A 15,515-nucleotide genomic window follows, 5' to 3' on the forward strand; every position below is an offset into this window, starting at 1 on the left:
TTTTTTAAGATATGTATGCAGAAGTGGAATCACTGGGTCATTAGACAGTTACATTTTTCATTTTTTAAAAAGATTGTATTATTTATAGAGAAAGGGGAAGGGAGGGAGAAAGAGAGGAAGAGAACCATCAATGTGTGGTTGCCTCTTGGCCTGCAAACTAGTCATGTGCCCTGACTGGGAATTGAGCTTGCAACGTTTTCGTTCATAAGCTGGCACTCAGTCCACTGAGCCATACCAGCCAGGGCCATTTTTCATTTTATTTTGAGGAAACTCCATACTGTTTTCCACAGTGGCTGCACCAATCTGCATTTCCCACAAACAGTGCATGAGGGTTTCCTTTTCTCCTCACCAACACTTGTTTGATTTGTTGGTGATAGCCATTCTGGCAGATGTTAGATGATTTCTTATTATATAAATAGTTTTAATTTGCATTTCACTGATGATTAGTGACATTGAGCATCTTTTTATATGTCTGTTGGCCATCTGTGTGTCCTCTTTGGAGGAATGCCTGTGTCCTCTGCCCATTTTTTAACTGGATTGTTTGTTTTTTTTGGTGCTTAGTTGTCTGACTTCTTTATACATTTTGGATATGAATCCCTTATCTGATGTATCATTGGTGAACATCTTAACCCATCCAGTAGCTTGTATTTTCATTTTGTTGATGGTTTCCTTTGCTCTGTAAAACTTGTTGGTTTGATGTAGTCCCATTTGTTTCTTTCTTTCTTTTTTCCCCTTGCCCAAGGAGATAATATCAGAAAATATATAGCTAAGAGAAATGTCACAGGTTTTACTGTCTGTTTTTTTCTATGAGTTTTATGGCTTCAAGTCTTATATTTAAGTCTTTAATCTATTTTGAGTTTATTCTTGTATATGGTAAAAGAAGGTAGCCTAGTTTCAATTTTTTGCATGTATCTGTACAATTTTCCCCAGACCATTTATTGAATAGACTGTCTTTACCCCATTGTATGTTTTTGTTTCCTTTATAATATTTAATTGATCATATAGGCGTGGGTTTTTTTCCTGAGCTCTCTGTTCTGTTAAATTTGACTACATTTATGTTGGCTGACTCATCCAAGAAAACGATACATGTGTTGGGCTTGCCTTTTCCCGAGCTTGTCCTAGGATCTGGCTGTCTGTTTTCCCTTCTAGGATTTACCCATGAGAAGGGCTTTCTGAGGAAATGTTTGAGAAGTGGAAAGGTGTGTTTCAAAGTGGAAGGACAGCTCAAATTATTGTCATTCATAAGCCCATTTTCCCTAGAACTGCCTATCTGCCTCTTTCTGTGGGGTTTAGCTCAGTTAAGAACCCTTTCAGGAGTAAATAAAGTCAGCCTGACATAGTAAAATTCATGCGTGGGCTCCTACAACACAAGACTGATGTTGATTCTTTTAACAGATGATCTAATGAAATACAAGTTTATTTCATAGGAATCCAAAATGCTCCTAATACTTACCTTTTGTCCAGATCTTAAATATGTAATTATATTAATTAGTTTGTAGAATGGAATGTTGAATAAAATAGTAAAAATCTATGAAAACTGTGAATTTTAATGAATGACCAAATGATAAATAGTTAGACTATGCACAAGACGAAGGATATTAAAAACATAAATTAACTAGAAGAGAATAAAAGGATGTTAAAATTCCGAGTTAACAATAAATGCTTATGAAGGGCATACTTTACAGTCTCCTCAACCCAGATACATTTTAGATACGATTATATTTTACAAAACAGTACAGATATTCAGAAGTGTGTATCTTGAAAGTCAGTGGATAGAGTTAAATTTTTTTCTTACAAGTAATTGTACAAGTCTTTATTTCAGCACACCTTGGCCTGTACGTGTTGGGAGTTTTTTAAAGAAAAGTTTATTTCCCATAGGACTGCTGACCTTTGCTTTATAACTAAGGATACCTAAGATTTGCATCTCATGTCCTGATCTTGAGATAAGAAGTGTGAAAACACTGCTGATCACTGGGAAAGAGGAAATACATGTTTCTAATTTTGAACTTTGGATGTGTTTTCTCAAAGAAATAAAATTGTTTTCTTAGTTTCCCTCTCTGATAGTTTATTATTGGTGTAAAAATGCATCTGATTTCTGGATATTTCTTTTGCATCGAGCTACTTTACTGAATTTATCAATTCTAGTGGTTTTTTGGTGGAATCTTTAGGGTTCTCTATATACAGTATCATGTCATCTGCAAATAATGACTTTTATTCTGTCTATCCAATTTGGGTACCTTTTGTTTCTTCTTCTTGTATGATTTCTGTGGCCAGGTCTTCCAGCACTGTGTTGAATACAAGTGGTGAGAGTGAACATTCCTGTATTCTTCGTGATCTTAAGGGAAATACATGCTTGTAGTTTTTGCCCATTGAGTATGATGTTGGCTGTGGGTTTGTCACACATACGGCTTTTATTACATTGAGGTATGGTCTCTGTATTCTCATTTTACTGAGAGTTTAAATCATACATGGGAGCTGGATTTTATCAAATGCTTTTTCTGAATCTATTGATATGAACCATGTAATTTTCATCCTTCATTTTGTTTATGTGCTGTATTATATTTATCGATTTGCAGGTATTGTACCAACTTTGTTTCCAGAATAAATCCCACTTGATCATGATGTATGATCTTTTCAATGTATTGCTGGATCCAGTTCACTAATATATTTTTTGAGAATTTTAAATTTTTTTATCTTCATTTAAGGACATTTTTTCCATTGTTTTTAGGGAGAGAGCAGAGGGTAAGGAAAGGAGAAAGAGTAACACCGATCGGAGAGAAGCATCGAACAGATGCCTCTTGCATGTGCCCGGACAAGGCAACATTTGTGCCTGGTGCAGGAACTGAACCCACAGCCTTGTTGAGGATTTTAACATCTATGTTTAACAGGGATATTGCCCTATAATTTTCTTTCTTTTTTAGTGTCTTTGCCTGGTTTTGGAATTAGGATAATGCTGGTCTCCCAAAATGAGCCTGGGAGTCTTCCCTCCTCTTAAATTTTTTGGATTAGTTTCAGAAGAATAGGTGTTATTTATTCCTTGAATGTTTGGTAAAATTTGCCTGTGTAACCATCCAGCCCAGGACTTTAGTTTGCTGGGAGGTTTTTTTTTTTTTTTTAATTACTGCTTCAATTTACTAGTTGTGATCTGTCTGTTCAGATTCTGCAAATCTTTCTTATTTAATTTTGGAAGATTGTATGTTTCTAGGAATTTGTCCATTTTTTCTAGATTGTCCATTCATTGGCATATAGTCGTTAGTAATATATTCTTACAGTCCTCTGTATGTCTCTGGTGTCAGTTGTTACTTCTCTTTCATTTCTGAGTTTATTTACTTGGGTCTTTTCTCTCTTTTTTCTTGATGAATCTGGTCAGAGGTTTGTCGGTCTTGTTTATCTTTTCAAAGAACAGTCTCTGGGTTTATTGATCTTTTGTATTTTTTTTCAGACTATTTCATTTATTTCTGCTGTGGTCCTTCCTCGCCTCCATTTTGTTTAATTCTTTTTTTCTGGAGCTTTCTCCTACTCTTTCATTTGGAACCTGTTTTTTTGTCTCTGCATTTTAGATGCTTTTCTCTCTATTTTTTAATGTATTAGATAAAGCTTCTACATCTTCCAGACTTTAGATAGGGTGGGCTTGTGTAGTGTATGTGTCCTGTAGGGCCCTGTGATACAGCCTCCCCAGTCACCTGAGCTGGGTGCTCCAGGTGCGCCCCCGTGTGGATGTGTATAGTGTCCTGTTGTACTTGAGTCTTGATTGATGTTGGCATCACTGGGATGAATTGACTGCCAGGCCAATCAGCTTTCAGGACTGGCTGAAACTACAGCAGAGGAGCTTCTGTGCAGGGATGATGATGTGGAGCAGAATTTGCTTCAGTGGGGCTTTGGTGCTGAGTCTGTCCCTTTAGTGTGTCACTCATGGAGGTGGTGGGGTTGTAACCTGGCGTGGTCTGAAGCTGTCTACTCAGTGCACTGGCTCTTGGGCCTCCCTGGGGGTGCAAGGTTAGATGCTGCCTGTGTGCGGGTTGGGGCTGCCCAGCATAAGTTACAGAGTGATCTGTAGATCACTACATACTCTGGGTTTGGAGATGCCCCACAGAGGCCAAGCAGAGAGCCAGCACCGCTGCAACTAGCGTTGGGCCGGGGGCCACTTCACAGGAGGTACAGGGTATGCAGAGGCCAGATGTTGCTTGTTTGAGAAATTTTAGGAAAGTCTGAAGCATGAGGCAAAAGAGGCCATTTGTATGGAAAAGCTTCTCAAAGCGGTTTGGGTGGGCCTGAAAGTTGGCTGGGACGGGGTGAACAGCATGAGCCAGTTTGATGGAGACTGAGATATGGCACTGCCTGCCAGCTCTATGGCTCTGAGGGGAAGGCTAGCAAGGAAAATGATCTATGCCAGCACTTCTGTCTGGGAGAAAGCTGCCCCCGCCCCCTGCAAGTCTCATCCTGATGCTGGGAAATTTAGGTCCTCTCTGTATATTCCTGGTTCCTTTCAAGCTGCTGCCCCAGTGCTGGAGCTGACTTCAAGTCAGAACACCAGCCCTTTCAAGGAACTGCCTGGGACTCCAGGAGCCCTCTGCCTCACTCAGTCACAATCCCTGCTGGGTTTTGTGGGGATTTCGTGGCACTAAAACCCTGGGAGATGGGACCTGGTATGTGACTGAGACCTCTTGCTCCTCGGGGGAAACCTCTGCTAGTTAGACATCCCTTTCTGTTTTTATCCATCTCACGTGGGTGTGGGACCAGCCCATTTTCATCTCCACCCCTACCACCAGTCTTGATGTAGCCTCTTCTTTAAATTCTTAGTTGTAGGACTTCTGTTCAGCTAGATTCCAGGCAGTTCTGAATGATGTTTTTTCCTGTAGCATAGTTATAAATTTGACGTGGTTGCTGGAGGATGCAAGTACTGCATTTACCTATGCCGCCATCTTGATCTGAAGCCCAAAGATGTTTCTTATGCTACCCCTTTATAGTAACACCCTCTTGCCCATTGCTAACTTAGGCTAACCACTAATTTATTCTCTATTTCTAACTTTATTATGTAGAGAACATTGTATTAATGAAATCTAATGGTATGCAACATTTTGTGATTTTTAAAAAATTCATCATGTTGCCCTTTGAGGTCCATCTCTGTTTTATGTATCGAGAGTGTTTTTTTTCTTTTGATTACTGAGTAGTATTCCATAGTATGGTTATACCACAATTTGTTTATCTGTTCATCCACTGAAGGACATTTTGGTTGTTTCCACTTTTGGGCTATTAAAAATAAAGGTATCTTTTTTGGTGAACTTTCTCTTCACATCAAACATTCACCTTTTACCATTAGGTATGATCATTGTAGGTTTTGGTTGATATCCTTTAATTACTTAAGCAAGTTCTCCTTTATTTCTTGTTTTTTTTTTTTTGATCATGAATGTTTTTCTGCATCAATGAATAGGATCATGTGATTTTTCTCCTGCACCTTGTGAATATGATAGGTTACATTGATTTTCAATTTTCAACCCATCTTGCATTCCATCAGTAAACCCCACATGGTCAGCCTGTATAATTCTTTTTGCATGCTGTTGCTGAATTGTATTTGCTAATATTTTGTTAAGGATTTCTCTGTGTATATTTATGAAGGATATTGGTCTACATTTTTGTTTTTGTTTTCCATTTTCTCCTTCATTTTTTTCTTGAGTTTCTCTGGGCTATTTGAACTCATTTTTGAACTGCTTTTATATTCATCTGTAGTGTTTCTGAATGTATTTCTTCGCAAAGGTAATTTTTTTTAGTGGTTGCTCTAGGTATTATATTACATATGCACAACTCATCACATCTTACAGGTATTGACATCTTATCAGAGTGACATGTAAAAACCTTAGATTATTTTATCTTTTCCTGTTTATAATGCAGTTATTTAAAATACTTCTATGTATGTCAAAAGCACATCAGACAACGTTTACTTCTTGCGTCAAGCATCAGATATAATGTAGAGGAGAAGGAAAGCCTGTTGTATTTACCCATATTTTTTCTTACCTTGATCTTTATTCCTTCTCTTCATTTCTAGGTTCCTTCTTAGCCATTCTTTTAGGGTAGTTCCACTGGTGACAGATTCTCTTAGTTTTCTTTTTGTCTCATAACATCTTTTTTGCTCATTCATTTCTGAAAGATAATTTCATTATATTTAGAATTCAGTGTTGATAATTTTTTCACTATCAGTAATTTAAAAATATCGTGCCATTTCATTTTGGTCTCCAAGGTTTCTGATGAGAAATCCACTAGCATTTGAAATGTTTTTCTCCTTGTAAGGTTTGTTTCTGGCTGCTTTCAACACAGTTTGTCTTTAGTTCTTAGTTTGATTATGATGTTCTTGGCACATATTTTTTTATGTATTTCTTGCTTGGGGGTTTATGTGCTTTCTTGAATCAGTAGGCTTACATATTTTGCAAATTTGGGAAATGTTCAGCCATTATTTTATCTTCAAGTATTTTTTTAGCCCCATTTTCTTTCTCTTCTTCTGGGACTACAGTAAGATAAATTTTCTGTTACACTATCTTGGGGATTTCACTTTATGAACTGTGAATCAACACACATTTTTCTACTTTCTTGTCTCTCTGTTACTCTTCAGTTACTTCAATTTAATTTTAATTTTCATCATTCTATCTAGAGTGCTTTTCCTAACATCTTTCTTGGTCTTTGTGTTGCCAAATCAAAAAAAAATGCAAGCTTTTTACTTCCTTTTTGTACCTGATGTACAGAAATCATTCAGTATAGCTGATTTCTCCTCTTATTTTGTTTAGAAAAATCTCTTCTGTTTGGTTTTGAGACTTATCACCCTCCCTCGTCCTGTTTTACTTCTCAGTGTTTTTCTTAATCTCTCCCACTTCTTCTCTCTCTTATCTTTATTCTCCTCCTTTTCTTCCTTCTCTTTTTTCTCCTCCTTCTTCTTTTTTTAAAAAAATCAAACTAAATGTTACAGTTCAATTTGGATCCTCTCCATATCTTATTTTATTCTCTGTTTCTAAATGACCTACTTAATGCTGTCTGTATGCTTACTAGCCAAATTTGTGTCTCCAGCTCAGACCTTCTGTCTAAGCTTTATTATAGCTTAGCCAATTGATTTATATTCCCACCTAAGTAACTCATGGGTTTTTCAAACAACATATCCAGAATTAATCACCATGTTTAATAAATTTTAAAATGCATGTTTTTATTTTAATATCTATGAATCTCATGCTTACTGTCAACTTAGATTCTAGGAAATAGAGTAATTTCTTCCTACTCTTTCTCTAATACAGTGTTCTTCTTCCAGTTGTCTCCCTCTCATAAGTGGTCTTTCCTTACATTTAGCTGTAAATGGCAGAATCCTGGGAGCTGGCCTTGACTGTTCAGTCTTTCTTAATACTTAATTCTATCTCCAAAACACCTGTGAGTTCCCTCTTTTCTTACCATGTCTATTGCCATCACCACTCTGTTGTATATCTCATTGTTTTATCCAATACGCTAGAGCTGAGCACAATGCATAACAAATGGAAGGGGTTTAGTAAATATTTTTAAATAAACAAAAGCACAAATAAAGTTTTAAAAGATACATATGTATGTACAGAGGATAAAAAGAATTCTTTTCTAAATGTAAAATAAAGAATGTATAATTTGGGGAAATAGATACTCATTCTTAGTTGCCATTTACACAAATTATCTGACAAAATTATTTTAAGAGAAAATTTACTTTTTATGAGAGTGCAATTGCTGAAAATTAAAAAGTTATTTCAAAATAATATTAAGTAATTTATGATATAAGTAAAGTTTATTTTATTTTTACCAGTAGCAGTTTTAGTGCATCCGTTTTGTCACTTTTATACAAACACTTTTTTGTGTGTGTAACCAATTTTTTTAACACCTCAAATATTTTTAGGAGGTTTCAGCATTAAAAAGCATATTATACTACATTCCAGAAACAACATTTAATTACTTGGCTTTTTGTTACAGTGGTTATTGGCAAACCACTTTTTAATCTTTAAAATATTCTTTAATCTTTGGAAAAGAACTCATGTTTGTAAGCCAGCATGAAAATATAACCTGAGTAGCAGACATAACCAATAGCCTTTTTTTTTCCAGAATATATAATTTTTTTTTCATTTTGATTTGTTTACTACTAGCCTTTTTTATTCTTTAAGGACTTTTGTTCTGTAGGGCCTGTTTAGAGACCATGAGCTTTATATTCTGCATTGTGTAAATTTTACTCATTTGATATCCAAGCTTTCTCTTGATATGTATAGTGAGTGCTACAGACAAAGTTCTGGAAACCAGACAGTCCCACACAGTTTAAAGTGTTTATAATGTCTCTGTCCTTTCTTTCGCCGTCTCCTTTCACCGCACTCTTTTGTCCGTCTGACTCTCACAGGAGACATGGATTACAACTGGTTGGACCATGCGTCTTGGCATAGCAGTGAGGCGTCCCCAATGTCTTTGGTGAGACATGTGGAGCCTTACTATTTAATTTCTGTTATCATTTCACTTTGCCTTTTTATTTACACCTTTGCATGTTTTCTTTTTTGTATCTTTTTTTTTTTATCCCACACCTATAGGGGACAGTCAAAAGGGAAAAAGAAAAACTAGTGAGCAGGCAGTTTTGTCGGACTCTAACACCAGGTCTGAGAGACAAAAGAAAATGATGTACTTTGGTGGCCACTCTTTGGAAGAAGATTTGGAATGGTCTGAGCCTCAAATTAAGGACTCTGGGGTAGATACCTGTAGTAGCACAACCCTTAACGAGGAGCATAGCCATAGTGATAAGGTACTGAGATTGTGGAGCCTGCCTTTTAACCTGCTCATTTGGTCTTCGTTTGCTCTCTGTCACTCATTCGAACAGAACATAATGAAAGGACAGGGCGTTGCAAGGGTCAATGTAGCATTTCTTAAGGTGCAGAAAAGAAAAACAAAACCAAAACAAACAAATCTAAATATTTCTTGCTTGCTTTGCTGTTTTTGTTGTTTGACGGCATACCAAAAATAAAATAAATAAATAAACAAATAAATGAAATAAAAATTAGGAACAAAGGAATGTTTTGTTTATGGTCGCATGAGATAATTTTGTAATGTTATAAAACAACAAATACAAAGAATTTTTTTGGATTGGCTTATTTGATTGCTTATATATATTTTCCTTGGGATGAAAATTAAATTATTAATAGTTTGAATCCCAGGCAAAAGGGAGATAATTGGGTCTGTTTGCACAGAAAAAGTTGTTTTTCTTTTTTCCCTTTCACTGTCATTTTGCTCTTTTGTTTTATTGTCACAGCATTTCAATGTAGCATTAATTAGTATTAGAACCATTGCCATCTGCTTTCGTATTTATTATTTTTGCTATTAGTGTAGTGAGACCTTTGAAATCTTATTACCATATAGATGTGATGACTGAAACTTGTCTTTTGCCTGCTAAATTTTGCATGAAGATATGCATGTTACTTTAAAATAACTGTGAAACTATGATTACACAAATCATTTACTTTGTTATTTGACATGTAATTCATAATGGAATGATGTTGTGATTTATAAAGGGCTTGGTTCTGCCCTGAGAAAGAGATAAACTCCTAATATTTTCAAGGTTTTTTAACAATAGATGCCGTTGAATTATCTAATAAAATTAATTTACTAAATAGATTAAAGACCTGAAAGAATCAATGAACCTCCAAAAAGTGAGAAATGTAATCTGTCCTTATCATTGAATTAGGCCTGTTTCTCCCAGAATCACTTAGAAACTTCCTGGAGCTTGTGTATTTTTTGTTATTTTAATCTAGAAATTTATGTCAAGAAAGCCCTCATCATAGGTTCGAATTTTATGCTTAATTTGACCTTTTAACTTTTATTGTAATAAGGGCTTTCAAAGTCTTCCAAACATGTTTGAAGACTATATTTTCATTTTTAAATGAGTCTGTCTTTTCTACCTGTGAATTTATTAATCTTTAGCATGTTTGTAATTAAATTAGAATTTGAATATATTTTCAAGATTTTTCGGATTTTGTAGAACTATATAACTTCAATATTATGTAAGAGCACTGTACGAACTTGAGGTAATTTGCTTTTGAAAAAACTTGAGATTATAAAATTGAGGTTATAAGCATAAAGTAGTAAGCTCTCTTGATCAAATTTCAGCATGCCAACTGGTTTGTGTAATCATAATACTTTGGAAATCTGAAATTTAGAGAGATTGCATAATAGGGGTCATTTGTCTTTAAAAAAACATTAATTTTTTTGTTTTTCAATGCAATATGTCAGCACCCTGTGACATGGCAGCCATCTAAAGATGGAGATTGTTTAATTGGTCGTATTTTATTAAACAAACGTCTAAAAGATGGAAGTGTACCTCGAGATTCAGGAGCAATGCTTGGCTTGAAGGTATGTGATGAAATATGTAAGCTTTTGGGTCTATACTCCTTTACAGATTTATCAGAGAAGCAAAATGTATAATAACTCTTTCTGCCTATACTAATTTAGTGAATTTTCTTTCCATTTGCAAGAATTCTCAAATATTTGCCCTCATTATCCATTTCTTATTTTCCAAGTTTTATTTAATTAGTTGGCATTGTTCTATGATCAAACTCATATATATAATTTTGGCAATTATGAGTTATTACTCAAGTCCTAAATACAGTGCTCAAACTTACTTTACCTATACAGTTTCATTTAGTTACTAAATATGTAGACGTGAAGTATGTAACATTTGTGTCATATAGGAATATAATTTTTGTATTAGTGTAGCAAAATATGTGTGTCTGTGTGAGAAAGAATACTGTTTGAAGTCTGGATACTGAAAAATACTCATTTTTCAGTATTTCAGAAAAGAGGTTTGATAAAAATATTGATTTATACTTTACTGTAAAGTTCCAAACAATTACTTGATAATTACACCCAATAGAGTTCTGTTCGCTTGGTGTTTTTTAACTTGTTTATTTGTATGGTGAATTAAAAACAGGAATGAAAAAAAGAGTAATGTTTTAGAGTTCAGCCATTGCAGTTTTCCTGTGAGAAATAGTAGAAAATTTTGGGTGTAAGTGTTGGGCAACTAATATTTATTGGGTGACTGGCACATGGCTGACACTCATCTGAGCATTTTACGTCTATTCTTTCATTTTGTTTAACACTCACAACAGGTGAAAAATACGCTTCGAGAATTGTCATAACTTGCTCATGGTCACAGAATGGTAGTGAAGGTGGCATTGAAACCCAGATCTGCCCAGTGGAGTAGGAGAGCAGTGTAGTATGGAGGTTAGGAAGTCTTGGCTTGATTTCTAGTTACAGCAGTTACTAGGTACATGCATGGGTCAGCTAAACTTCTCTTAGCCTCAGACTGCTCGTCTGTGCAGTGGAGATAATAATGCTTACTGAATTGTTATAATAAGATTAAATAAAGCAATATATAAGCATTTAATACAGTGCCTGACACAATATATGATTTCAATAATAATTATAGTCAGTAATGTTACTACTACTAACTTTTATCAAGTCAAAAAATAAAAATGTTTCTAAAAATTAACATAGGGATATGTCCAAAATATCTATACATTTAATTTTCAGAATAAATTGTGGAATAATTAGTATTGACTGAACTGCAACTGAGTTTAATTCACTGCAGTTTAGAAATAAGTACATGGAATAAGATAAGTCAATGTTTTTTTTAAATTTGTATGTCTTTCACTCAACTTATAAGAGAAACAAAACTATTTTAGTGAATGAATTAGTTACTATTGTTTGCTTAGCTTGCTATAAAGCTGACATTGATTGAATGGGAGTTGATGACAATCGAAGCATTGATTTTTGTAGGAGGCCACTCTTGCAGGTACCTCTATGGCTCCACGGCATTATTGGCAGTATTTATTTTTAAATTTTTTCTGAAGGATATACGGGTGCGGGCAAAAGGTTACAGTTGTGATTACGCAACACACAAGAGTTTATTCTTGTATTCTTGTATTATTATTTTAATTATTGTATTATTTCCCATGCAAACAACGATAAACCTACTTTTGCCTCAGCCAGTCCGTTAATAGAAACATAAAATGAAAAAACTGGGATGCTAATGGTAAAAAGTTTGCATTGATTCTGATGAAATTATGCAAATTTTGTGATTTTTCTCAGGAAAAATATATCATGATTATGCATATTATCAATGTGCCTAGAAGATTACTAATGAAATTTGGTAGAATATCATAATAATAAAAGTAACAAGTATTTATATTATTGTGATATTTGAAATCTGTAAGTAGATATATAAATTACATAGTACTGAAATAACATGTTTTAAGTAATGACAAAAGAATTCTGTAATAAAGAAATTATGAATAATTATTTCTAAGGTATGCAACATTTTAAAAAATAATGGATTAAATTCTAAAACATTTGGAATATTTAAAAAGCTTACTATAGGGAATATGCTTAGTTTTTAATAACAATACTACATTACTTAAAAATATGTTTAGTATAATAATTATAGCTTAAAAGCTATAACTTGTCTAGTTATTTTTTACTTGAATCTTCAACCACGTTCATTGGAACAATATGTCTCCTAAAAGTTTCCTCTTTTAAACAGGTTGTAGGAGGTAAGATGACTGAATCAGGTCGGCTCTGTGCATTTATTACCAAAGTGAAAAGAGGAAGTTTAGCGGATACTGTAGGACATCTTAGACCAGGTAGGTTTCCATCTTTGCTTATTTTGTTTAAACTGTTAAGCTCAAGTACTTATGAAAAAGTTTTCCTCATTTAGAAGTGATTTGACCAGTAACAAAAAGCTCACTTCACTTAAATAAGATTTATTCATTAATGGAAACTTGTAGTATTATTTCTTGAATCACATCAGATGAAAAGATTTTTATAGTTACTGATCTTTTTTATGGGTATTCCTACTCTGTATCTAGTATTAACCCACTTTGTTTTCTGTAAGCCTTTGCTCTTCTTTTGAAAAATTCCCACATCATTTAGGAAACAAATTTCATGGACAAACACATATTTCCTAAAATGTGTCACTCCTTCTCTCTTTGGTAATAGATAGGGGAGATCCTTGGGTGCCTTGGCGAGTATTCAATAAGATACTAAATATAAAGCTTTTTACAAGACAGTTTAGACAAGGTGCTCAGCCAAATGTATTTTGAAAAAAGTAGAATTCAGAGTAATGAAATCTACAAAGTGGTACCTGATCTTGATAGTTTCTAGAATTAGAATTTTTATTAGAATTAGAATATCTGTGTCACCAAGATGTTGACATAGGTTGCTCCTGACTTTGCTCCCCTTCACACGAAGAACTAACAACTATTCATGGACGAGACACCACAAAGAATATCCTGGAAATCACAGAGATAACTTTTATGTTATTTTTTTTCTGACTCTTCCTTTTTGGGTAAAATATATTGTTCATCCTTGCCACCAAATTTTGTGTCACTGGAGCCATTCTCACTATTTTGTAATAGCGATTTCATTCTATGGAGTTCATTGCAGTTTAAGATTGCTTTGTTTCTTGTGCATTTTTGGGCATTAGATTCTCTTTCTAAGATTATCATTCACACACACACTAGGTGATGAAGTGTTAGAATGGAATGGAAGGCTATTGCAAGGAGCCACCTTTGAAGAAGTATACAACATCATTCTGGAATCCAAACCTGAACCACAAGTGGAGCTTGTTGTTTCAAGGCCTATTGGGTAAGTTGGTTTGCACACTTTTCACATGGATGGCATTGACTACCATTAAACAATCTGTGGTGTGCAATCCAAAATGTCTCATTTGCTTTATAAAATTAAATTATTTTGAGGACTTTTTTTCACCAAAAAGCATGGTACCTCTTTATCTGATTATATAGTTAACTACAAAAAAAAGAAATATTTAGCTATTTATTATTTTTGTTTTCTTAGTAGCTTACTTAGTAGATGGTTAATGCCATCAGTAGAAGGGCTAATGCCATTGTAACCATAGTAACAGTTACTGTTAAAGGAAGTTTCAGTAACTGTGGTCCTTTTTATATTATAAAAGTAAAGATCAACTATATTCTATGGATTTTATGTATTTTTTCCAAATGGAGATTTCAACATAAGAAAGAGAGGGCCTAAGAAGATATTATTCCCAGATAGAGGGGATAATTTAAGGAAAAACATAATATCTTTAAAAAACAGATTAAAAAAATAAGCAAATGCCAAATAGCCTTGTTTTTATAATTTTTTAGCTTTACATTAAATGACAATTTCCAAAAGTGGGTATTATAGTCCTTTGCATCTATATTATGAAAATTACTCATTAAACAGTAGTATTTCTTTTATAGAAGCCTATATTCTAAGCCAATGTAAAAGATATACTTAGAAAAAGCAGTTAAATACTATAAACTGACAGTGATTTATTAAATATATGTTTGATGCTAAGAGCATTCTAGGGTGGAGGCTATAGAAATTATTTTTAGTTGTAGAGTATAATGCCCAGTTTTCACTCATTAGGAAATGGTTGAACTATATTACTTTGTTCTCTTTTTATGATGTAGAAAATAACTAATGTTGGTAACTTAGTTGTTGAAGTGTTTCTTTCCAAAGTAATGAATTTGCCACATGAAATTGTGTCTGTTCTTCATTTTGTCTTTTCAAAGTTTTGTATTATGGTAGAACTACTGTATCAGCTTAGTGTATTAATCAAATGTATTTCTTCATATTAAAAGACACTAAACATTTTTGTGTAATGCCTTAAATATTCTTTTATATAATTTTCTGAATGATCTTAACCATCAATATCTACTGCTTTTGGCAAATCTCAAACAAAATGTACATATTTTTGGTATAAGACAAAGGAATTCTGTAAGTCCCAATAAAGAATGTGTTTGCATTTTTTTCTCTGGAGTTATTACATTTAAAAATTTCAATGAAAATGGGAAATTTTTAATTTTTGTCTTGGTGATATTTCATTTGCATTTTAACATTATTGATTTAGAGCAATAGCAAGTGAAAAGAGTGAAATAGAATTACAGTGTATCTGTATAACTTGTTGAATGTAGAAATCTTTTAGAATGGACAGTTGTGTAGTGAGGCATATAGAAACGTAAAGTATTTGTTTTTACAAATCTGCTATAAATATGTATAAATGTATTTTTTAAGTATTTTGTGTTAACCAAGAATACTTTTATTAGAAATAGAGGGCGACGGATTGTTTTTTTGTTCACATAATGCTGCTATTGTACACAATTTTGTTCATTTTATACTGTCTTGCTTTAATATAGGTTGATAATGATCAAAACAGCAGTTGTGTTATGTCGAAAATGTCTTTTCTTTTTCTGTCTTCTCAGAGATATACCGAGAATACCTGACAGCACACACGCACAGCTGGAGTCTAGTAAGTTTCATGTACTACAGAAGGGAATGCTATTAATAATGCCACTTATCGGGGGTTAAATGAAGTATTTCATCTACTAATACAAAGTAGGAAATACAATGATCTTGTTATCAAGTATATAATCATATACAGATGGAACATATATATAGATGGGAAATTTATTATTATTTTATGTCATGGGAAA

The 15,515-nt window shown here is 33.8% G+C and overlaps 1 protein-coding gene across 36 annotated transcripts in view; it reads left to right on the plus strand.

The window, feature by feature from the left end:
* The window catches only part of RIMS2 (regulating synaptic membrane exocytosis 2), a 463,509-nt gene that overhangs the window by 222,991 nt on the left and 225,003 nt on the right, over window positions 1-15,515 (plus strand). For 22 of the 36 annotated variants that reach the window (XM_028533564.2, XM_028533566.2, XM_028533560.2 and 19 more), the window contains 5 exons: window positions 8,381-8,448; window positions 10,255-10,374; window positions 12,563-12,662; window positions 13,542-13,665; window positions 15,285-15,331. In XM_028533564.2, the coding sequence (XP_028389365.1) occupies window positions 8,381-8,448; window positions 10,255-10,374; window positions 12,563-12,662; window positions 13,542-13,665; window positions 15,285-15,331 (459 nt within the window). Of the gene's footprint in view, window positions 1-8,380; window positions 8,449-8,564; window positions 8,774-10,254; window positions 10,375-12,562; window positions 12,663-13,541; window positions 13,666-15,284; window positions 15,332-15,515 lie in introns of all 36 variants that reach the window. The other 14 variants (XM_028533552.2, XM_028533553.2, XM_028533554.2 and 11 more) reach the window with 1 other exon arrangement.

This window comes from Phyllostomus discolor, chromosome 7, assembly GCF_004126475.2.
Source record: "Phyllostomus discolor isolate MPI-MPIP mPhyDis1 chromosome 7, mPhyDis1.pri.v3, whole genome shotgun sequence".
Classification (NCBI taxonomy): Eukaryota; Metazoa; Chordata; class Mammalia; order Chiroptera; family Phyllostomidae; genus Phyllostomus; species Phyllostomus discolor.